Here is a 24,829-nt window from a genome sequence, read left to right as displayed (position 1 = left end):
AGAAGGTTCACTAGGTTGAAAGCTGCTATGCTAAGAGTGGCCTGTTGAGGAGATGTTGAATAGATTGGGCGTGCATTGTTAGAATATAGAAGAATAAGAAATGATGTTATTGAAATATACAAGACTCTTATGGGACATGATAGAATAGATGCAGAAATGTTGTTTCCCCTTGTGGGAAAGTCTAGGACCAGAGGGTATAATTTCAGTGTATAGTATTCTTAACACACAGATGAGAAGGAACTTCCCTCTCAGAGCATTGCAAATCTGTGGAATTCTTTACAGCAGATGGTTGTTCAGGCACAGTCATTAATGATATTCAAGGATGAGATAGACAGATTTTTAAAAGAGTAAATGAAACAAGGGTTATGGGGAAAAGGGCAGGAAAATAGAATTGAGGATTATCTGATCAGCTTGATCTCATTGAATGTAAGAGCCTTCTGAATGGCCGACTTCTGCTTACAGTCTTACTTCCTTAAATACTAACCATTTTAAGTACAAATGTATATTTCATTGCAATTTCCTAATTCATCTCCGTCAATTGTTACAACCGAGGTTGTAGAACTTACCTTATCCAGTCCCACTACCCCAGTGATCACAGCGTGTATTTAAATCTTTATTCAGTTACCAAAATAGCTAATTACGTACCTTATCTTGAAAAATGCACGTTTTAGCTATAACGTCACTGAAAAATTAGGGAATGGTATTTTTGAGAATGCTAATTTCTGTTCACAACAGCACGATTTTAGTGGGGATCAGATCGTGCACTTTGTTCTGTGAATGCACCAATGTCCGTACTATAATCTCCTTGCGGTTCTGCACATGTGCCAATGTTTGGGCCGTTCTGCACATGCACGATGTCAGTTGCTCACAGGGAGCAATTTTCTGTGAGAGGTACTGTACAGAGAGCAGCTTTCTTACATTTTTTAAATGTACTGTGTTAAATTTACTTTTGTTTGTTAATAAATATGATTTCAACCATCATTCAGGCTGTGCTATACTTTGTGTTAGACCTTTGGGTGATTTTTGAGTGATTGTGAGTGATAGTTTTTGCTCGTCTGCCCCTAACCCCACTTTTCTCATGGGCCCCATTATTTCTATTGAGCGATTTTCTATTAAGCGAGGTTTCGCTGGAAGCAACTATGGCATTATAGGAGAAGCCCTTCCTGAAGAAGGGCTTATGCCTGAAATGTCGATTCTTCTGTTCCTTGGATGCTGCCTGACCTGCTGCACTTTTCCAGCAACACATTTTCAGCATTATAGGATAACTACCTGTATTACCTTCAGGTTAAAAACTTCCAATCAGCTACAAAATTATTGAGCATAAAAACAAAAACTTATTCAAAGACGCAAAGATGATTATCATATCCCATTTTGAAACATGAGAGCGTAAATATTTACCCTTTTAAATAACCTTAACACACTGACCTAGAAACCCATTCATTCCATGAATTTGTCCGTGAGATTCTTGCTGCAGTTTGATCTGCCCAATCAATATGAAAATTAAAGGTCCCAATGATTACCTGTATTTTAATAATTACATGTACCTCTAATTTCCTACATTACAAACGTTATTTGAGGCCAGGGCACCGACTCCTTTCTGTCCCTTGCTGTTTCCTCAATTCTGAGCTGAGTTTGATTTTATGACAGCAGTAACCTATTCATTTTCAATGAATTGACATGTAACTAAAACATCTAATTGCATGATTGTTTTTGCCTAATCAAAGCATCTCAGTCTTATTAAAATTCATGGTTTATACTATATTCATTAATATGTTAACAATCACCTCCAATTACTGTTCTTTTTAGCTTTGTTGATATATCTTGCTCAAATATGCATACCAAGTAAATTCACATTGATTTCAATCTGCAGTTCCTCTAGCCCGTTTATATAATTAGCTCATGATCTTTTGAATATTACAATTTTTCCATCACTTTTTGCCCTTCTGTGTTGACACTACTGCAAATCCTGACATGCAGACCGATTGAGAGTTTCTAAGGATGTTAAACTTCTGATGGGTAACTCAACAACTGATCCCCCTCAAATTACTCAATTAATCTGACTACCACTCTGATCACACTACACTCCCAACCAGATCTAGCCACACAACCTCTACTCTTGTGACAACCAAATCCAAACTGAATACACACTTCAACTCAACTATTCACCTAGCCTCCTCACTCTCTCTCCCCTCCCTCACCTATTGTTGAGATAATGGACTTGTGAACTTACTGTATAGCAGCTATGGCTATAAGAGAACATGCTTTGTCTTCCTCAGACTCAACCCTACCCCTGACTAATACTGTGCTGTGTATTTCTTTGACAGCTGGAATTGGAAGATCACAGAAAACATGTGCACAGCACCAGATTGGAGAAATCTTAGAGTGCAGTGGTAATCTGTTCATCATGGTTGCTGCTCAAAAGATTTGGGCCACTATTTCTTGTATTGTCAAAGACTTAAAACCGATTTTGGTTCTGTTGCCTGTCCTATGCAAAATGAATTGTTACTAACTGAACCCTGGTTCATTGATTTCTCTCCTATGTAAATAGAGAACTAACAAAGTTTGACGCGGTCAGTGGTTCCTGGTGAATAATGAACTCCAGCTTGTTGATTTCTGTGAAAACCAGGAAGTTGTGTTTGTTGGAGATTGCCACTGTTTGATACAAATATTACTGCTCATCAGCCCAAGCCTAAATGTTGTCATGTCTTTCCGCATGTGAATATTCACTTTCTAAGAAGGTGTGAATTGAATCTGACACTGCATTCATCAGTGAAAATTTCCACTTCTGACCATCTCTCGCTTCTAATTATGACAAACATGGAAAATAGGAGCAGGAGCAGGCCAACTGGCCCGACAAGTCTGCTCTACCATTCAACATGATCATGGGTGATCATCCAATTCAGTACCCTATGCCTGCTTTCTCCCCACACCTTTTGAACACGTCAGCCCCAAGAAATATAGTTAATATCTTGAAAACAGTCAATGTTTTGGCCTCACCGCTTTCTGTGGTTGAGAATTCCACAGGCTCATCACTCTCTGGGTGAAGAAATTTAATCTTAATTCAGTCCTAAATGATCTACCCTGTATCCTTAAAGTGTGACCCCTGGTTCTGAACTCCAGTCATCATGAACATCGAATCTATCATCTTAACCAAACAACCACAACTACATCCTTCCTGTATTTAGCCGATTTAATCCTGTTAGAATTTTATAGGTTTCCATGAGATTCCCCTCATTCTTCTAAAATCCTGATTGTGATCCTAACTGATCATGTATCTTCATGTGTCAGTCTGGCAATATTGGGTAAGCTTGACACCTGTCCTGACAGACCATAATTATTTCAAAAAATTATGCATGGAAGAACCAGGAGTAAGAAAATAACTGGCAGGATTCCAGGAATAAATTGAAATACGAAAAAAAACTCTAAACTCTCCAAACTTGAATCTAACAAGCACAAGCAACAACAGCTAAACACTTAAACTGAACAAGTAACGTCTGATTATCAATTATAAAAGCGTCAATCTTAAAACTCAATCCAGAGACTTAATCCAGCTTCACCTTATTTTTAACTGTAACTTTTATGCCAATAAACTTTTAAACACACTAACGTTGGAAGGCCGTTCCTTTCAGAGAATCTGGTTGGATAGCTCAATATAGCACAAGGACTTCATAAATTCCTACCAATATGATGTTGTGGTTCACTCCACAAGCCACCAAACATTTCATTGGCTTTGAAATTTCCTCTCATTTCAGAGCTCCTTGGCCCTATTCAAGGGATGAGTATCATGTTAGGTATCACTCCAACTAGTAGAGAGTGTTTCGTTGTTTTCCAATGAACTCAACATGACTAGGACTTCTTGATGCCACACTCAATTGTTATGAAGATGTGGGTGTACTATACCTTTAACAGTTGAAAAGCTAGCAAGGATTTAGAGAAGCACTGTGAGTACTGGAAAATTTAAAATGTAACAGTGGATTGAAACAATTACCTAGCTGTGTTGCCAGGATATAAAAACAAACTCTAATTTGGCCACTTTAAATTATGCCCCAAGTTACCAAAATCCAGTCAAATTTGAAAAAATAATGTTTGACAACACTAAACCAATGAAATGATCTGATGTTTTGGGGTACAAATATCAGACATTTTGAACAGTTATCCAGAGCAGCAAAGAACAGCTCGCACCAATAACTAGAGAGACTGCTCGCAGAAACATCTGCTCTCTTAAAGGTACCATCATCTATCAAAGACCTAGGAAGCAGAATCCCCAAGAAGGAAAGAAGACAGAGGACACTCGGCAAAACAGACTGATTTTGAAATGTGATTTTTTAAAAAATAAATTGTAATCGGGATTTTTATCAGGTCAGTATTGAAGAGGGGGATTGAAGAGGGGGAAGTAGAAGATAGGTTTAAGAGAAAGGAATTGTAAATAGTTGTTAGCTAATAATTCCTTAAGTCTAACAGAGAATAAGTTCTGAAATTTTAACTTTAAATAGTGTCTTTTGGGATAGTTCTTTTCCTCTCAAATTTTAACAGAATAGAGCACGGGATGAATCTTATCTGTATTGCTGGTTTAAATTAGCAGAGGGGTTTACCCAATGTCATAACACAGTCAAATGTTGCCTTTACATAAAGGGAAATCAATCATAGCTGGCTTCTGAATTCAGCTCTTTTATACACCTTTGCATCATAGGTGTAATTAGATCAGAAACCAAATGAAACCCACATTGAACACTGATGGAATAACGAACAAAGAACAGTCCATCACAGGAACAGGCCCTTCAGCCCACCAAGACTGCGTCATATGTGATGCCTTTCTAAAGTAAAAACCATTTGTGTCTATGTGGTCCATATCCCTCTATTCTTTGACTATTCAGGGAGCTATCAAGATGCCTCTTAAACGTTGCTATTGTATCTGCCTCCACCACCTCCTTTGACATGGCATTTCAGGCATTTATCACTCCCTATGTAAAAGAACTTGCCTCTCACCTCCTTTAAACTTACCCCCTTTTACCTTAAACATATGTCCCCTAGTAATTGGGAAAAAGACTTTGACTGTCCATTCTATCCATGCTCCTCAATTTTGTAAACTTCTATCAGGTCATGCTTCGTCCTTCAAAGTTCAAGTGAAAACAAACAAGGTTTGTCCAATCTCTTGTCATAGCTAATACCCTCTTAACCAGGCAATATCCTACTAAACTGTTTCTGTGTTCTCTTCAAAGCCTTCACATCCTTCTGGTAGTGAGACAACCTGAACTGGACACAACATTCCAAATGTGGCCGAATTAACGTTCTATGTAGTTGTATTGTTGATGAAACCCTCCATCATTTGCTGGTAATCAACAATAATCTGAAGGGGTGGCAATTGGCCAGAATGGATTTGGCCTCTGTTTTGATACACCTAGGCAATTTTCCATGTTGCTTGTTTACTGGTGTCGTAGCTTTGCTGAATTTTTAAAGCACAAACTTTCAGCATGACATTTGCTTCTGATATTAATGTTTCTAATTGCAAATAATAATTGTACAGGATACCTAAATAAAAATTACAATGTTTATAAACTCATCAAGTATACAAATAAAAATGTCAAAATATACATCAATTATCATGATAAACCTTACAAATTATTTGAATTATATCAAATGAATACTGCATACTCTCAACTGGTGCATGGCTTGGTTATCTCAGATTACAATGATATTGATCAGATGGGTCAACGGGCTGAGAAGTGGCAGATGGAGTTTAATTTAGATAAATGTGAGGTGCTGCATTTTGGGAAAGCAAATCTTAGCAGGACTTATACACTTAATGGTAAGGTCCTAGGGAGTGTTGCTGAGCAAAGAGACCTTGGAGTGCAGGTTCATAACTCCTTGAAAATGGAGTCGCAGGTAGATAGGATAGTGAAGAAGGCATTTGGTATGCTTTCCTTTATTGGTCAGAGTACTGAGTACAGGAGTTGGGAGGTCATGTTGCAGCTGTACAGGACATTGGTTTGGCCACTATTGGAATATTGCGTGCAATTCTAGTCTCCTTTATATCAAAAAGATGTTGTGAAACTTGATAGGGTTCAGAAAAGATTTACAAGGATGCTGCCAGGGTTGGAGGATTTGAGCTATAGGGAGAAGTTGAATAGGCTAGGGCGGTTTTCCTTGGAGGCCGAGGGGCGACCTTATAGAGATTTACAAAATTATGAGGGGCATGGATAGGATAAATAGACAAAGTCTTTTCCCTGGGGTCGGGGATCCAGAACTAGAGGGCATGGGTTTAGGTTGAGAGAGGAAGGATATAAAAGAGACCTAAGGGGCAACTTTTTCACGCAGAGGGTGGTACGTGTATAGAATGAGCAACCAGAGGAAGTGGTGGAGGCTGGCACAATTGCAACATTTAAAAGGCATTTGGATGGGTATATGAATAGGAAGGGTTTGAAGGGATATGGACCAGGTGCTGGCAAATGGAACTAGATGGGTTGAGGTATTGGGTCGGCATGGATGAGTTCGACCGAAGGGTCTGTTTCCATATGACTCTATGACTAAGTGAGACCTTGTGGAAGTAGAGGAGATCCCATCATTGAGTTGGTTTTCAGGAGGCCAACGTGCTTTGGGATGAGTTGCAACTCCCCCTGCCATATTGCTGGGGAAGCAGTTAAGAGATTGCTGGAGGAGGAAGTGGCCAATTATGGACAGCACCCAAGCCTTGTATGCTGCCAGCATAATCAAAAGACCAGCAGTTCTGGAACTGTTGCTGAACCACAGAGAGGTAGCCTTTGCATGCCAAAATAAATTTGAAGCATCCTCAGAAAAGTGAGCATTCAATAATCTTTTTTCATGTGGGCCACGCAGGCAGGAGAAGCAAGAGAAAATGTATAGCATTGATACCCCCCCAGGACCTTGTGTCCTCCACAAAGAAGGGTTGCTTCCTGCTCTGGTGAAGTGCCAAAAGCTGGGGAAAAAACACCTAATCTCTCTTTCAAAGAGGTGACTCACTTCCATTTGGTGGAGAGCTGAGCCTTACCCCAGTGGTGGAAATGTGTTGGAGAGCTGTAATGATGTGATTCCCCAGCATTTTATCAGGTCGCCCTGCAGCCCCCAGCCTGACAATGTAATTCCCCACACCTGGGGACTGGCAAAATTCCAGCTCGTGTGTAAATTCATACAGATGATAGCTTATATACAATTGTGAAGATGTGTGATCTACTCTTAGGTAAAAATCACACAACATCAGGTTATAGCCCAACAGGTTTAATTTGAAACACTAGCTTTCCGAGCGCTGCTCCTTCATCGGGTGGTTGTGGAGGACACAGTTGTAAGACACAACCAAATCATGATCTACACTTGAAATTAGACGTTGTAGCTAGGTTTAACAAAATCACACTGAGATCATATGAATTGCACTATATACTTTCCATAAAATGGTTGTATTAGAGTATAAAATCAGCATTGTTTAAATCATCTCAGAAATTTACGAAGTTTAAGGTTTCCATTTTCCTTATGTAAGATAAGTCAGTGAGGTGGATATATCTACAGTGGGAAAACCTTGAGCAAGTTACTGTGGTTATCTCAGAACATGCAACCATGGTTGATTTTATAATTTAAAAGAATTACAGTATATGCTGTGTAGTTGTCAAACTTACCAAAAAACATGGGTATGTCAAGTTTGTCTTCTCGGTCAACTTTTCTTTTGATCATGACTATATAGACGGCATACAATACTGCTCCTGTTAATGACCACAATGAGCCTGCAATAAAAGAAAAGTTATGGCTGTAGACTATGTTCCAAAAAAGCTTTGAAAGGATGCCTCTATTCGTTCTAACCTTTGACGTCTATTTAAATATTTTTGTTTTCGAAGTGCATTATATACCACAGATCAGTCTCAAACTAATACTCAGTCTGAAAGACAAGGTTCACAAATCATTGTCAATAACAGTTTAATATCTGTCCATTATACATGGAAGAACTAATCTCCATCAAAATTGATTGGTTATTCCAAGTTTCCTTCACCTCCCAGCCTGACTCTAAATGTCCAGATATTTTGTAAGAGCACAACAGAAGTCCTTTGCGTTGTAAGGAATAATAAATGACATTTGAGAAGAATAAGATCATTTAACAGTAGCATCAATATTGATTGAGCAGATGTTGGGCTAAAAGTGGAGGGATGGAAACGCTAAACAGATGTTAGCACATCGATTAGATATACGCTCTGCTTGTTGTTTGGTTTGACTGACTGCAACAGAATTGGGTATCAGGCATGAGGTATAATCGTTGGTCCAATGTCCAATTTCTTACACAATGTCTCAGAGTATTTAATTTTGATGCAGCAGGTCAAATCAAGGTAGCACATTACATGTATACAGTATATGCATCTTGGAATCTAAGTGAGAAAGTACTATACAGAAGATTTAAGCCCATGAAATTAAATGTATCCTTACAGTATGCATACAAAATTGACTCAGTAACAGCAAGCAAAGGATGGTGATGAATGGAAAATATTGGAACAAATTTGCAGTTGTATCTGGAAGGGTGAGTTAAAGGTCCAATACGTTTTTCAATTTTCCATAAAAATCTTAGACTTATTATAGGGAGTAGCATTATAAAATTTGCATATAACGCACCACTTGGTATAGTGAATAGTTGATAAGGGAAAAACAGCCAATATCAGTAACCGTGACCATGAAAGCATTGGTTTGTCATAAAAAGCCATCAGGTTCATTAATACTCTCTAGGAAAGGAAATCTGCTATAGTGACCTGGGTCTATGTGATTTCAGACCCACAGCAATATGCTTTGCTCCTAACTGCTCTGAAATGATCTAGCAAGACATTCAGGTATATTCAAATAGTAGTTAATAACTACCTTCTCAATGACAATAAGAGATAGGCAACAAATCCTGGTCTTGCCAATGACTATCTACATCCTGTGGAAGTGTTAAAAAAACAAGGCTAAACTGCAGGTGGTCACAGATAACTTCGTTCACAAGGCAAATTCAGTTCAATGCACAGCCATATGAAATGATGTACTTTAGGAAAACTAATACTTGTCCTTGGGCTTAAAAGTAGAGGATTGCAAAGTAAAAGCAAAGAGATTATGTTAAACTTTATAAATCACTGGCTGGGCTTTCACTGGTATATTGTCACTGGGCACCACACATCATGAAAACTGGAGAAGCCTTTTAAAGGGTGGGGAGATGTTTTATCATCTGTTACCAGGGATGAGGAAGTTTAGTTCGGATTAGGACTGTTTTGAAAAGATTAAGTGGTAACCAAATAGAGGTTTTCAATTAGACAAATTTTGAGAAAGAGAAAAAAAAATTCATTTGGGAAGTGAGTCAAAAACTAGAGATTTAAAATCACTAACACGATATCTAAAGAGGAGATGAGAACTCCCCTAGTCCTACCCCCTGCGATTTTAGAATTCTCACAATCTGGAAAACACCACCTGAACAAATGGCAACAGTTAATTTGGTCAAGAATTTTTAAAAATGATTTAGACAGGTAGTTGAGGAAGAGCAATAATTATTAGCAAAAAGTACAGTTGTCATACAAAACGTGACTACTGTTTCAAAAGAGCCAGCTCAACACAATAGGCTGAATGGTGTCCTATTGTGCTATATGTTTCTACGATCATAACATGTTAATTATGCTGCGTGGGTATCATGCTTTGGAATTACTGGGGATATAAAAATTCATCCACAGCAGTTTACACTGTGGGCTGAAAATGTTACCTATCATTCACTGACAATTACAAGGTAAGGATAACCACAAACATGTGAAAGTCCCTCCCTTCCAGTCATCTTCAATAAAAGCATAGTTGCTAAGTTTCTCACCATCAACCTCTTTGGGATCACCAATGATCAGGATTATAACTGGACTGTTATGTCAACAAAAGGACAGAGAAAAGGTACTGTGTGACAAGCAGTTCACATCTGATCCCTAAACACATTTGCACCACTTATAGAGTCATAGAGATGTACAGCACGGAAACAGACCCTTCAGTCCAACCTGTCCATGCTGACCAGATATCCCAACCCAATCTAGTCACACCTGCCAGCACCCAGCCCATATCCCTCCAAACCCTTCCTATTCATATACCCATCCAAATGCCTCTTAAATGTTGCAATTGTACCAACCTCCACCACTTCCTCTGGCAGCTCATTCCATACATATACCACCCTCTGCGTGAAAAGGTTGCCCCTTAAGCCTCTTTTATATCTTTTCCCTCTCACCCTAAACTTACGCCCTCTAGTTCTGAACTCCCTGACCCCAGGGAAAAAAACTTTGCCTATTTACCCTATCCATGTTTTTCAGACTGGAGGCCTGTGACCAGTGGAGTGCCAGAAGGATCGGTGCTGGGTCCTCTACTTTTTGTCATTTACATAAATGATTTGGATGTGAGCATAAGTGGTACAATTCGGAAGTTTGCAGATGACACCAAAATTGGAGGTGTAGTGGACAGTGAAAAGGGTTACCTCAGATTACAACAGGATCTGGACCAGATGGACCAATGGGCTGAGAAGTGGCAGATGGAGTTTAATTCAGATAAATGTGAAGTGCTGCATTTTGGGAAAGCAAATCTTCGCAGGACTTATACACTTATCCATGCCCATCATAATTTTGTAAACCTCTATCAGGTCACCCCTCGGCCTCCGATGCTCCAGGGAAAACATCCCCAGCCTGTTCAGCCTCTCCCTGTAGCTCAAATCCTCCAACCCTGGCAACATCCTTGTAAATCTTTTCTGAACTCTTTCAAGTTTCACAACATCTTTCCGATAGGAAGGACACCAGAATTGCACACAATATTCCAACAGTGGCCTAACCAATGTCCTGTACAGCCCCAACATGACCTCCCAACTCCTGTACTCAATACTCTGATCAATAAAGGATAGCATACCAAATGCCTTCTTCACTATCCTATCTACCTGAGACTCCACTTTCAAGGAGCTGTGAACCTGCACTCCAAGGTCTCTTTGTTCAGCAACACTCCCTAGGACCTTACCATTAAGTGTATAAGTCCTGCGAAGATTTGCTTTCCCAAAATGCAGCACTTCACATTTATCTGAATTAAACTCCATCTGCCACTTCTCAGCCCATTGGTCCATCTGGTCCAGATCCTGTTGTAATCTGAGGTAACCCTTTTCACTGTCCACTACACCTCCAATTTTGGTGTCATCTGCAAACTTCCGAATTGTACCACTTATGCTCACATCCAAATCATTTATGTAAATGACAAAAAGTAGAGGACCCAGCACCGATCCTTCTGGCACTCCACTGGTCACAGGCCTCCAGTCTGAAAAACAACCCTCAATCACCACCCTCTGTCTTCTACCTTTGAGTCAGTTCTGGATCCAAATGGCTAGTTCTCCCTGTATTCCATGTAACCTTGCTAATCAGTCTCCCATGGGGAATGCTCAAAACAGATATGTGACAAAACTCAGATCATTGCTTGCCTGGACATAGCTTGGCACCATCTAGGATAGAGGAGTTTGCCTGATTAGCTCTCCTTTATTACACTTCATATCCAACTCTGCATTACCATTAGAATGTAGTTGCTCTATTCACAAGATACATTACAGAAGCTCCCCAAGCTTACTTTGACAGTGATCCCAAACCCAATGACCTATACCACCAAGAAGGTCAACAGCAGCAATGTTGTGATAACGCTATTACTACCAAGCTCTCCTGCCAGATAAACTACATCTTGGATGGATCAATTTTCATTCAAAACTGAGGTGTCGACATCCTAGATGTTACTCCAATAATGGTAACAGCAGAAAGAATACAGCAGTTCATGGAAAACATGTATCTTTTCATCTCATTAAGTGGTGTAAGCATATAATGCATTGAAGAGAATGCATTTAAAAAAAAAAACAGGTGAATATTCAGGCTTTGCAATGCAATATTTTATACACCGATGTTATTCTGTACAAGTGCAATATGATATTGGTGTAATAGGACATTAAAACTATGGCAAGTAGTATGCTAAATGATAAATGAACATTATTGATTTATCCAAATGTATATTGAAAACTGATTTGGGAACTTTACGCATGACTTGAAATGAAAGCAGTTAAACTTTTCTTATCGCTCAACTTATTTGCATTTCATTTAATCTTACTTTCAGCTCATTTACAGATGGAAATATATTTTTAGAAATTTACATAAGATGAAACATTGGGAAAAATTAGCAAAACAAAATTTCATGCATCTTAGATATATATTTTAATGTAATATATTAGAACCGAATTAACAGCTATTACTCAATTTTATCTATTAAAATTGCAGAATCCAAACTTCGAGGTTGAAACGTATAGCTTTAAATTGGTTTCGCATAGACATGCTTAAAAATTAACTGAATTGTAGCCAGACAGCTTCTACTTACCAATTATTTCTAAAAATTAAAATCATGAATGTTACATTATAATTCTGGTGACTGAGGGCAGTTTTCATTAAACAAAATGGACTAAATCTGGAGAAAACACAAACTGCCAGAGAGAGTCAGAAAGTGTGACAATGTAAGGGATCTAAGTTAAAGTTTTAGTAAAATAACCATCATTCCAGAGTGCAACGCTAATCTTTTCACTTCAGTGGTTTATGGTAATTCAATTGCTCGTTCATATTTCGGCTTAGAAATATCTGCCAGTTCCTTCCTTAATGTGTCAGTGATTTCCAAACAGAGAGAGTGTTATCAAAAATATTAATTAAAGAATATTTTAATTGGTTCAAGCGGAGTACTGATAGCTTATCTCTTTAGACACTTTAATACATGTGGTTTAGATTGCTGTTACTTTGCTGAATAATGTCAAGACCCAATTCACTAAACATTAAAAATGGAAATTGCAATACAGATAAAGGCCATACAACTCAACCACTGATGATGGGCATTAAATTTTTACTTAATATCTATGAACTCACAATCCCATCCAAGGTTCTGCCTCCTCAATTCTATTTTCAGTGATATACTGAATTATGCTAATGAAGGTTCACATAGAAATGTTAACTCTGATTCTCTCTCTGTAAACACTGAACATTTACAGCATTGCCTGGTTCAGCTTTCCAGCATTTGCATTATGGTGCTCTTGTGCTAGATTTAAACATTATACAATTTACAGTTTAAAAAAAAATCTCCTTTCATATTGTTTTATTGCTTTCCTTATATGGTCATAACCTTTTTTCCAATTTACTTTTTGCTTGTTTCTATAATATTACGTCTTACTAATTCAACGTCTTTTTTCTCTGTTTAGTTTAGTTCCAACAAATTCATAAGTAACTACACTATAACAGTATTAGTGAAGATAGAATAATCTTCCAATGGTGATATGACAAATACTTTGAAAAATATTGTAATTGTTTGCAATCAAATTATCTTCACTGCTATCGTTCAAACAAAAAAATCTTCAATATTTAAATGGTAATCGCACCCAATACTCCTGATATCATGTGCACGATGTAGCAATACAAAGAGCGCAGTAAATCAAAAGAACAGAATAGTAATAAAATAAACAGGAAATTTTAATTAATGATTTAACATGAGAAATATCTTTACGGCCTATAAGCTGGCAGTAGATTTGATTAAGTTTAATAAAAAAATGTTTAACATCAAGGAGATCTATTTTAGATACCACAGGAATGTACAGAAGCACACGCACCAGAAAAAGGAAGTATATTGTGTCACATCAGCAAAGAATACCATAAATCAATGATTCTCAACAAGGGACAATTGATCTTCAGGCAGACGTCCAACTTATGAATCTACTTGGCTTATGGAGAAAATCCATGTTTAAATATCCAATAACCTTTAATCGCTTGGTTGTGATGATGGTTCTGACCCTAGAAACTTACCTAGGGATGCAACCCACTTTCCTAGGATGGTTGACGACATGTCCCACCTTGCTGTCATGTGGGCATTAAGGAAAGAAGAACCAGGTAGTTAGAAATATGACAAATACTAATGCAATATGGTGTAAACACTTGAGGATGGAGTTCCTGCAATTCAAATCCATGCATAGGTTCATTGAAGATCAAAGGTCATAGCTCCCAATTCTGCAATTCCAGACCACCAACACATCAACAGTTAACTTCAGCTTTACTCAGCTAAACTTACTTTTGTGCCTTTATCTGTGCCTTCTTTTGTGTTATCTTAGTAAATGTTTTTCCATTTTGCAGTATTTTATTGCATTCTCACAATACTGAAATTGGTGAAGACCCTGAAAACTGAAAACATTCAAGTCCATTGATGTTTTGCTGAAAGTTAAGAAGAACTGACAGTTTTACTGAAGAATGAAGAAGATGGCTCTATACTGTTTATTGGTACCAATATATACGTTTCTAAACGTGCAAAGAGAATTACAAATCAATTTTAAAAAAAACTAGGAAATGATGCACAGATCATTGGAGAAAATAAGGCACAACAACTGATTACAGTCAGCAAGTACAAGCTTAATTTAAGATTGAGGGCTGATCATACTGTAGCATATTCATGATGAAATCACACAATCAATTAGTGCCAATCATGCCCTGATTAGCAAGGGACTAAGTTCTGATGTATTAGCATATAAATTTAGTTTAGATTCATCCAGCTGAGTGCTGTAACCTTGAAAAATTAGGATGTTAAATGGGCTGCATTACAGTATCAAATGCTGTAAGTAGCATAAAAATAAATAGGAAATGTTTTCTTATTTAGAATTACATGCCAATAAATAGATTAGAATATAAATATTTCAATACAATTTCATAAGCAAAATTTGGAAACATTGGTAGTCATTGCACATTGGAAAGAAAGTGATTCATGAAAGTTACATTCTCCAATAGAATGATGGCAGCCATGAAATGCATATGACTGCAAAATGGCAGTTTCAAAAAGACACAATTTTGAAAGGGAGAGAGTGTGACAGTATCTGAGGAGAGGGAACCACTTAAAATGCCAGTCAGAATGGGGCTCATGAAGATAACTCTTATGGCTAGCAAGTTAATGGAAACTGGCTTTAGTAAAAAGGAAGAGAAAGATTGCTTGAGGTGGAATAGAAGAGCATTTCAGGTGTAGGGCAGAATGGAATCTGGGGTTGGTGAGTAAGGACAAAAGATGGACAGTTGAACAGATAATCTGAGTGAAGAAGAGATCCCTCAACTCCTTTTAGAAGTTTAAGGAGAAATGAAGCCTGGGATGACATTTGCTCTCTGGGACAAATCTGAAATAGCCCTTCCAGAACAGAGTGATGCTCGATACTATTGTGAATCAGCAAGGTCCAATGATGGGCACCTAAACCGTCCAACTAATGTACTGCTTAACATAGTTCTATATACATATACAGGTACAATGTCTCAAATTTGGCTACCTGAAATTCAGTGACGGCTGAAAACTGGACATGTTTTTTTAAGTTGCTGTGCACAAATTCATTAGTGTTAGATAAATGGTTCTCTTTTCCTGCACTTCAAATGATCTGAGCAACTCATGATTTGACTCATCTGCACTGAAAGTTGTCAAGATCTGAAATTTGGCATGGTATGACCCCCAGGCTGCCACTTTTTAGACACATTACCTGTACAAACATATTGCTTGTGGAAGAGGTACTGTACAAGTTTAAGAATTATTTGTTTTTCATTCATTTTTCCTATCAGAATCAATAATTAAACAAATTAAATTCCTAAAAAACAATTTTATTATTCCTCCTAAATTGCCCAATTTGTTGAAAGGTTTTATCTTCCATTTTCTGCCAGGAGTTGAGAGGGTGTGGTACAAGCCCACTAATGTAAAGATCCCATTTAGGTTTTAGATCTGTAACCAGACCGACATTGTCTTTTTAAAACAGTTTCTGATATGGTATGCATTCCATCTTTCATCAATACTGCCACATTTCATTCTAAAATGTTTTATCTTTCAATTCTGTCCAATTGGCACAGAATGGATCTTGTGTAAATGATGAGAATAATTTTCAATGTTACACTTATCAAGAACTCTGAACTTGGACAAAGATCCGAGCATTGTGTCAGTCCTTCAGCCATCACTAGCGAAACTATAACCACCAAAATCTAACATATCCTTAATATCATCATTAAGTTCGAGTCTAACTGGGATTGTTGAAGGGTGTGTTAGGAGCAATACAGTAAGTTCTCACTTAGTTGAATCTGTACTCCTAAAAATTGTTGCTATCCTCTAGGAATCAACATTAAAGACAGAGTTAGGTTCCTGTGGACACTTCCTGTCTGGTAAAAAATAATGTTAAAGCTGAAATACTGTACCACACATCTGCAGCATGGTGTGTGCATTCCTAGCTGAAATAACTTGCAACATCAATCACTGATTAAAACAGAAATATAAAATAGGTTCAAATTAGACAAATAGCCAGTCTCTTCAGCAGTCCTTCCAGCGATGGGATGACTTGCTTTCAGAAAAAAGAACAAAGAAAATTTACTGCCCAGGAACAGGCCATTTGGCCCTCAAAGCCTGTGCCGATCCAAGTCCACTGTCTAAACCTATCGTCCAATTCCTAAGGATCTGTATCCCTCTGCACCCCACCTCTCATGCATCTGTCCAGATGCACCTTAAATGAATCTACCATGCCTGCCTCTACTACCTCTGCTGCCAAGGCGTTCCAGGCACCTACCATCCTCTGTGTAAAGTACTTGCAACATGCATCCCCCTTAAACTTTTCTCCTCTCACCTTGAATGCATGACCTCTCGTTATTGAATCCCTCACCCTGGGAAAAAGCTGATCTCTATCTACCCTGTCTACACTCTTCATGATGTTGTAAACCTCAATCAGGTCCCCGCCTCAATCTCCTTTTTTTCTAATGAAAACAATCCTAACCTACTCAACCTCTCTTCATAGTTAGCACCTTCCATACCAGGCAACATCCTCCTAAACCTTCTCTGCACCCTCTTCAAAGCTTCCACAGTATTCTAAAGGCAGCCGAACCAAAGTCTTGTACAGTTTTAACATGACCTGCCAGCTCTTATACTCATTAACCCGTCTGATGAATGCAAGTATACCGTATGCCTTCTTGACCACTCTATTCACCTGTGCAGCCACCTTCAGGGTACAATGGACCTGCACTCCAGATCTCTCTGCTCATCAACTTTTCCCAAGGTTCTTCCATTTACAGTATAGCTTGCTCTCAAATTAGACTTTCCAAAATGCATCACCTCACATTTGCCCAGATTGAACTCCATCTGCCACTTCTCCGCTCAACTCTCCAGTCTGTATTCTCCTGTATTCTTTGACAGTCCCCTAAACTTTTTGCTACTCCACCAATCTTCGTGTCATCTGCAAACTTAGTGATCAGACCACCAATGCTCTCTTCCAGATCATCTATGGATAGCACAAGCAAAAGCAGCCCCAGCACTGATCCCTGTGGAACACCACTGGTCACCTTTTTCCATTTCAAAAACTCCCTTCAACTACTACTCTCTGCGTCCTGTTGCTCAAAGAGTTCTTTATCCACCTAGCTAGAACACCCTGCACACCATGTGACTTCACTATCTCCAATAGTCTACCATGGGGAACCTTATCAAACACCTCACTAAAGTCCATGTATATGGTATCTACACCCTTTCCTTCATTTATCAACTTGGTCACTTCTCTTCTCTTCTGGTTCCCAGCCCCCTGCCAAATTAGTTTAAACCCTCCCCAACAGCAGTAGCAAAAACTCCCCCAATGACATTAGTTCCAGTCTGGTTCAGCTGTAGATCATCCAATTTGTAATAGTCTCACCTTCCCCAGAACCAGTCCCAATGTGCCACAAATCTGAACCCCTCCCTTTTACATCATCCCTCAAGCCACATGTTCATTCTGTTTATTCTTTTATTTCTATCCTGGCTAGCATGTGGCACTGATAGCAATCCTGAGATCACTACCTTTGAGGTCCTCCTCTTTAACTTCTCTCCTAAGCTCCCTGAATTTTGCTTTCAGGACCTCATCTCATTTTTTATTTATGTCATTGATGCCTATATGCACCATGACAACTGACTGTCCACTTTCCTCTTTCAGAATGCTCTGCAGCCAATCGGTGACATCCCTGACCCGAGCATCTGGGAGTCAACGTACCATCCGGGAATCTCGTTTTTGGCCACAGAACCGCCTATCTACGCCCCTTACAATAGAATCGCCAATGACTATGACCCTACAAGTCTTTTTCCCGCCTTCTGAATAGCAGAACCCATAGTGCCATGATCCTGACAACTGCTGCCCTCCCCTGGTGAGCCATCTCCCCCAACAGCATCCAAAATGTTTTGGAGGGAGATGACCGCGGAGATATCTGCACTGCCTTCCTACTCTTTCTCGGCCTTTTGGTCACCCATTCACGGTCTCCCTCAGCAATTCTAAACTGTGGTGTGATCAATTCATTAATCATGCTATTCACAATCTCATCATTGCAGATGCTCCACAGTGAGTCCATCTGCAACTCCACAGCGGTCATGCGGTCAAACAAGAGCTGCAGCTGGACACACTTCTTGCAATGCAAGAGTCAGGGACGGCAGATGATTTCGAATGATTTTGAACCTTAATGCTGGGTATTTGCCTTGGGGAAAGTTCCTCACCATTGCACAGCCTTCCTTGCCACTAAAAACAGTTTTGAATTGAAGGTTGCATGCAACTTCAAGGTCTGGGTGGAATTAATGGGATAAAAAGTCAGGGTCATGAACAGCTTTGAAAAATTTATTCCAAGAACTGTTGTGCATTTCCCTTTGCTTTTTGTAGTACCTCTTCTTACAGTTGTTAATAGCATCATTGATCCCTCTGTTCACTCTGGCACTACAGTGTCTGTTTGGGTCACCCTCTGTGAAGACTTCCATCAACTGAATTGGAAAGCCCTTACCAGTTTTTCTTTTACAAAACTGGAGTGATTGGTGTTTCAGTGCAGTCTTCCTCTTCATTCGCATTAAGTCCACGTTGGACAATTCTTCTCCTTGGGATACAAACATTTGAGTGTTTATACTAATGCTTGCCTCAACTGCTTCATTACTGACAGCCTCCCCACCCAGGTCATGATTTCATGTGGAACGTCAGAGGCAGTCTGACAAAATTCTTCTTCGCCCAAGACATACTTAGGCCGTACATTATTCAGACACAATGGCTGACTTCATCTCAGGCACCAATCAGTTATCAAACCTCTTGAGAATGTCGTACGCATGTCAAAATTTCTTACCTGATGTCACCATTTATTGCTTCGAGGAAAAGGCACAGTGGAGATATTCAACCTTATTGGCGTTAAAATGGCTCTACTGCCCTGGTGCTCTCCCACTAGCCTTAAAATTGCTCCTCCTGCTGGCTGCTCTCTCAAGAGCATACAATGACTCTTCTGCCATACCTGCTCTCATTAGCCTTAAAATGACTCCTATATCTGGCTGCTCTGTCATTGGTTTTAAAATCGCTTCTGTGTATCATCTGCCTAAAACAGCTATATTTCAGACCCAAACAATCTCAAAGAAAAGAAAATCGTTTTACATGTGCGCAGTAGAAAAAGCAACCGACAATTAAAATTGGTTTCAAAAGAAAATGTGAGTGAGAGGCAGTTTTCTTGTTTATTGAGAATTTTTATAAAAAGTTTTGTTCTTGAAATACAATGTGCATGAATAAATTTAGCACAGCGCACCACATTGCCACCCATGTGATGCAAAGGACATACTGAATCCAATGCCAAAATGGGAAGCAAAACCTTAAGTTAGGGACACAAGGCCTAAAAAAGATTAAGTCAAAATGACATCAAAATGACATTTGCTTGATGACTTGAAACAAAAATACACTGTACCATGCATACTGTAAAATTAGGTAGCAACCTACTGAGGCTAACACCTGGAAGCTAACTCCAAAAAGTAAATTACTACAGATAGAATTAAATGGCCCCATAACCAACAAATCAAGGCAAGGGTCTATTGCCCCATCGTGTTCTATTTTTAAAAATGGTGGACAAATCACAAAAAATAACATGACAGAATGCTCCATAAATATTTATAACCTCAAACACAGCATTTTTCATCATCAGTGTAAGGATTTTGAAGTATCGTCAGCCAAAAGTGTCAAATGAAGGAACCTACTCAGCTTACTCTGGTGGTCTCCAAAATTATTGGTGCCACTAAGCAGTCAACATGATTCACACCGTGTAACAAAGAAAAGTGGGTACGCTGAATACAGTGAAGGCTATAGGTCCTGACAACATTTCAGGCGTAGTACTGAAAATCTGTACACTTGGTGTAGCCAAGCCTTTCCAGTGTAACTACGACACCAACTTTGGAAAATTGTACATATATGCTTTATGCAAAACTAAGACAAATCTAGACCATCCAGACACCAGTCAGCCTCCCACAAATTGTCAGCAAAGTAACTGAATAAGTAATCAATACAGCCATCAATAAATAGCCAGCTTGTTGACTCTCAGTTTGATTTCTTTCAGAAGGACTGAGTTTCAGGTCTTCCCTCAACATTAATCCACACATGGGCAGAAGAGGTAAATGAGAACTGAGGAGAGGGAATAATTGCTCTTGACACCATATTCGATTACTGCAAATCAGCCCGAGCAAAGCTGTGGTTTTCCTTTCATTAGAGAAAAGCACTGAATGAACAGTGTCCAAGCACTGTCATCAGATCTGGTTGGAATTGGAGAGTAATGGCTATAGCACGAAGATATGACTGCAGGATTTGCTCAGGGAGATGTCCTTGGCATTCGGCTGCTTCAAAATTCTATCTTCTGTCATGAAGTCAGCAGTGGGTGCTGCTAACTGCTGATTCAATAGTATTTGCTGGGAATGAGTGTCTAACAGGATTTAAACTGCTGAGGAAGTTAATCCAAAGAAGCGGCACTTTTATAGTTCTTTTCATGTTCTCAGGATTCCCCAAAGTATTTCATAGTCAGTCAATGAATTACATTTGAAGCTTGTTAATATATATGCAAACATGGAAACATATCAATGCAAAAGCAACAAATGAGATTAAACTTGTTGCGTTGGCCGAAGGATAAAGATTGGCCTGCATTGTTTCAAATACACCATGGGATCTGTAAATATACATAAATAAATAATTGAGGCCTTTGTATAATATCAGATCAAAAACACTATAAAACTGCACTCAGTGCTATACTATACTAAACTATGCTATACTAAACTCCACCCCTCTCACCCACTCCAACCTCTCACCCTCAGAACGTGCAGCCCTCCACTCCGTCCGTTCCAACCCCAACCTCACTATCAAACTGGCAGACAAGGGAGGCGCGGTAGAGGTTTGGCGCATCGACCTTTACACCGCTGAGGCTAAACGCCAGCTCGCGGACACCTCCTCCTACTGCCCCCTTGACCATGACCCCACTTCCCACCACCAAACCATCATCTCCCAGACCATCCATAACCTCATCACCTCAGGGGATCTCCCATCCACCGCCTCCAACCTCATAGTCCCACAACCCCGCACCGCCCATTTCTACCTCCTGCCCAAAATCCACAAACCTGACTGCCCCGGCTGACCCATTGTCTCAGCCTGCTCCTGCCCCACCGAACTCATCTCTGCATACCTCGACACAGTTCTGTCCCCCTTAGACCAAGAACTCCCCACCCACGTTCGGGACACCACCCATGCCCTCCGCCTCGTCCATGATTTTTGCTTCCCTGGTCCCCAACGCCTTATCTTCACCATGGACATCCAGTCCCTGTACTCCTCCATCCCCCATCATGAAGGACTCAAAGCCCTCCGCTTCTTCCTTTCCCGCCGTACCAACCAGTACCTTTCCACTGACACCCTCCTTCAACCGACTGAACTGGTCCTCACCCTCAACAACTTCTCTTTCCAATCCTCCCACTTTCTCCAAACCAAGGGAGTAGCCATGGGCACCCGCATGGGCCCCAGCTATGCCTGCCTCTTCGTAGGATATGTGGAACAGTCCATCTTCCGCAGCTACACTGGCACCACCCCCCACCTTTTCCTCCACTACATCGATGACTGTATCGCGCTGCCTCGTGCTCCCACAAGGAGGTTGAACAGTTCATCCACTTTACCCACACCTTCCACCCCAACCGTCTCAGACTCCTCCCTCCCCTTCCTAAACCTTTCCATTTCTATCTCGGGCGACCGAATCAACACGGACAGTTACTATAAACCGACCGACTCCCACAGCTACCAGACTATGCCTCCTCCCACCCTGTCCCCTGTAAAAACGCCATCCCATATTCCCAATTCCTTTGTCTCTGCCACATCTGCTCCCAGGGGGACCAGTTCCAATACCGTACAACCCAGATGGCCACCTTCTTCAAAGACCGCAATTTCCCCCCAGACGTGATCGACGATGCCCTCCACCGCATCTCCTCCACTTCCCGCTCCTCTGCCCTTGAGCCCTGCCCCTCCAACCGCCACCAGGACAGAACCCCACTAGTCCTCACCTACCACCCCACCAACCTCCATATACAGCATATCATCCGTCGTCATTTCCCTCCCCTCTCCTATCAGCGTTCCGAAAAGACCACTCCCTCCTTGACTCCCTCGTCAGGTCTACACCCCCCACCAACCCATATCCACTCCCGGCACCTTCCCCTGCAACCGCAAGAAATGCAAAACATCTCCCCTCTTACTTCCCTCCAAGGCCCCAAGGGATCCTTCCATATCCGCCACAAATTCACCTGCACCTCCACACACATCATTTATTGCATCCGCTGCACCCGATGTGGCCTCCTCTATATTGGGGAGACAGGCTGCCTACTTGCGGAACGTTTCGGAGAACACCTCTGGGAACCCGGACCAACCAACCCAACCACCCCGTGGCTTAACACTTCAACTCCCCCTCCCACTCCACCAAGGACATACAGGTCCTTGGACTCCTCCATCGCCAGACCATAGCAACACGACGGTTGGAGGAAGAGCGCCTCATCTTCCGCCTAGGAACCCTCCAACCACAAGGGATGAACTCAGATTTCTCCAGTTTCCTCATTTCCCCTCCCCCCACCTTGTCTCAGTCAAATCCCTCGAACTCAGCACCGCCTTCCTAACCCGCAATCTTCTTCCTGACCTCTCCACCCCCACCCCACTCCGGCCTTTCACCCTCACCTTGACCTCCTTCCACCTATCGCATTTCCAACGCCCCTCCCCCAAGTCCCTCCTCCCTACCTTTTACCTTAGCCTGCTGGACACACTTTCCTCATTCCTGAAGAAGGTCTCATGCCCGAAACGTCGATTCTCCTGCTCCTTGGATGCTGCCTGACTTGCTGCGCTTTTCTAGCAACACATTTTCAGCTCTGATCTCCAGCATCTGCAGTCCTCACTTTCTCCTCCCAGACTAGATGATGTGCTCAAGTTCTGGACTGATGCTTTACAAGAACATAAGAACTAGGTGCAGGAGTAGACAACTCAGTCCCTTGAGCCTGCTCTACCATCTCATACTTTCATGGCTGATTTCATCTCGGCCTCAGCTCCATTTTCCTGCTTGATTCCCATAGCCCTCAAATCCATTACTAATTAAAATTCTATCTCCTCCTTAATATTATTCAGAGTCACAGCATCCATGGCACTCTAAAGTAGTGAATTCCACAGATTCACAATCCTTTGCGAGAAGTAAATCCTCCTCATCTATTTTAAATCTGCCACTCCTTTGCCTAAAACTATGACTTCTCACGAGATTAGTCAACAAAGGGAAACATCAATGCTATGTGAATTTTGTCAATCCCCTTTAGCATCTTATACACCTCAATTTTATTTCCTCTCATTCTTTTAAACTCTTCATAAAACAAGCAGTTTATCTTTGGAATTAATGTAGTGAACCTTCTCTGAACTTGCTCTAATTCAATTACATCCTTCAAGTACAGTAACTGTACAAAACTGTACAGTACCCCAGATGCATCTAACCAATGCCTTGTACAGTTGCAATAACACTTCGATACTTTGAAACTCTATTCCTGTAGCAATAAAAGTCAAAATTCTGTTTACTCTCCTTATTACCTGCAGACTAATTTTCTACAACACATGCACAGAAGCACCTAGATCCCTCTGCACCAAAGCATATTATAATTTCTCTCCAATTAGACAATGAGTCGCATTTTAATTCTTCTGACCAAAACAGACAATCTCCCACTTAACCATATTAAACACCATCTTCTAAATCTTAGCTTATTCACCCAACCTATTCATATCCATTTATCAATTTCTTATTCCTTCATTGCAACTTACGTTTCCACCTATTTTACTAATATCTTCAAAATTAGCTACTGTATGTTCTATCCCTAAATTCAGATAATTAATACACATTGTATATAGTTAGGGTCCCAAGGACTGAACCCCGTGACACCAAACTAGTTACAGCTTGTCAGTCTAAAATGACCCATTTAATCCCACCTACCTACTTTCTGTTGGCAATTCAATCTTCTATCCAAGCTAATATACAGCCCCAACCAAGATCTTACCTTATGTATTAATCTTTTGTGTGACACCTAATCAAATATCTTCTGCAAGTTCAAATATAGATCTATAGGACCCCAATTAGCCACTTTGCTTGTTACATCTTCAAAGAACTCCAGCATATTAGTCAACCATGACTTACTCTTCATAAAATCATGCTCACTCTGATGAATCGTGTTTTGACTTTCCAAATGTACTACCTCCTTAATAATGGATTCCAATATTTTCACAACATACATTAAATGATTTAGAGTTTCTTACTTTCTGCCCCCTCCCTTTTTGAATAAGGGCATTGCATTACTATTTTTCCAATTGACTGGAACCTTTCCTGAATCCAGGAAATTTTGGACTATTAGAATCAAAGCATCCACTATCTCTGCTGCCACTTACTTTAAGACCCTATGGTCTATGCCATTGGGCCTGGGACTTCTGTTTTTACTCCCATTAGTTTGCACGATATTTCTTCTCTTGTGATGG

At 40.2% G+C, this 24,829-nt stretch overlaps 1 protein-coding gene across 7 annotated transcripts in view; it reads right to left on the bottom strand.

Annotated features, from left to right (window-relative positions):
* LOC122551689 (solute carrier family 35 member F5-like) overlaps positions 1 to 24,829 on the bottom strand; it is a 108,040-nt gene that overhangs the window by 37,889 nt on the left and 45,322 nt on the right. For 6 of the 7 annotated variants that reach the window (XM_043694011.2, XM_043694016.2, XM_043694015.2 and 3 more), the window contains 2 exons: positions 13,827 to 13,877; positions 7,626 to 7,730 (listed from right to left, as the gene is read on the bottom strand). In XM_043694011.2, the coding sequence (XP_043549946.2) occupies positions 7,626 to 7,730; positions 13,827 to 13,877 (156 nt within the window). The remainder of the gene's footprint in view (positions 1 to 7,625; positions 7,731 to 13,826; positions 13,878 to 24,829) is intronic. The other variant, XM_043694018.2, reaches the window with a different exon arrangement.

The sequence above is a fragment of the Chiloscyllium plagiosum genome, unplaced genomic scaffold (genome assembly GCF_037043375.1).
Source record: "Chiloscyllium plagiosum isolate Xiang-an unplaced genomic scaffold, Cpla_swu_hap1 HiC_scaffold_7, whole genome shotgun sequence".
Classification (NCBI taxonomy): Eukaryota; Metazoa; Chordata; class Chondrichthyes; order Orectolobiformes; family Hemiscylliidae; genus Chiloscyllium; species Chiloscyllium plagiosum.
The sequence above is the reverse complement of the archived record's forward strand: the minus strand, read 5'-3'. Positions and strand labels throughout refer to the sequence as shown.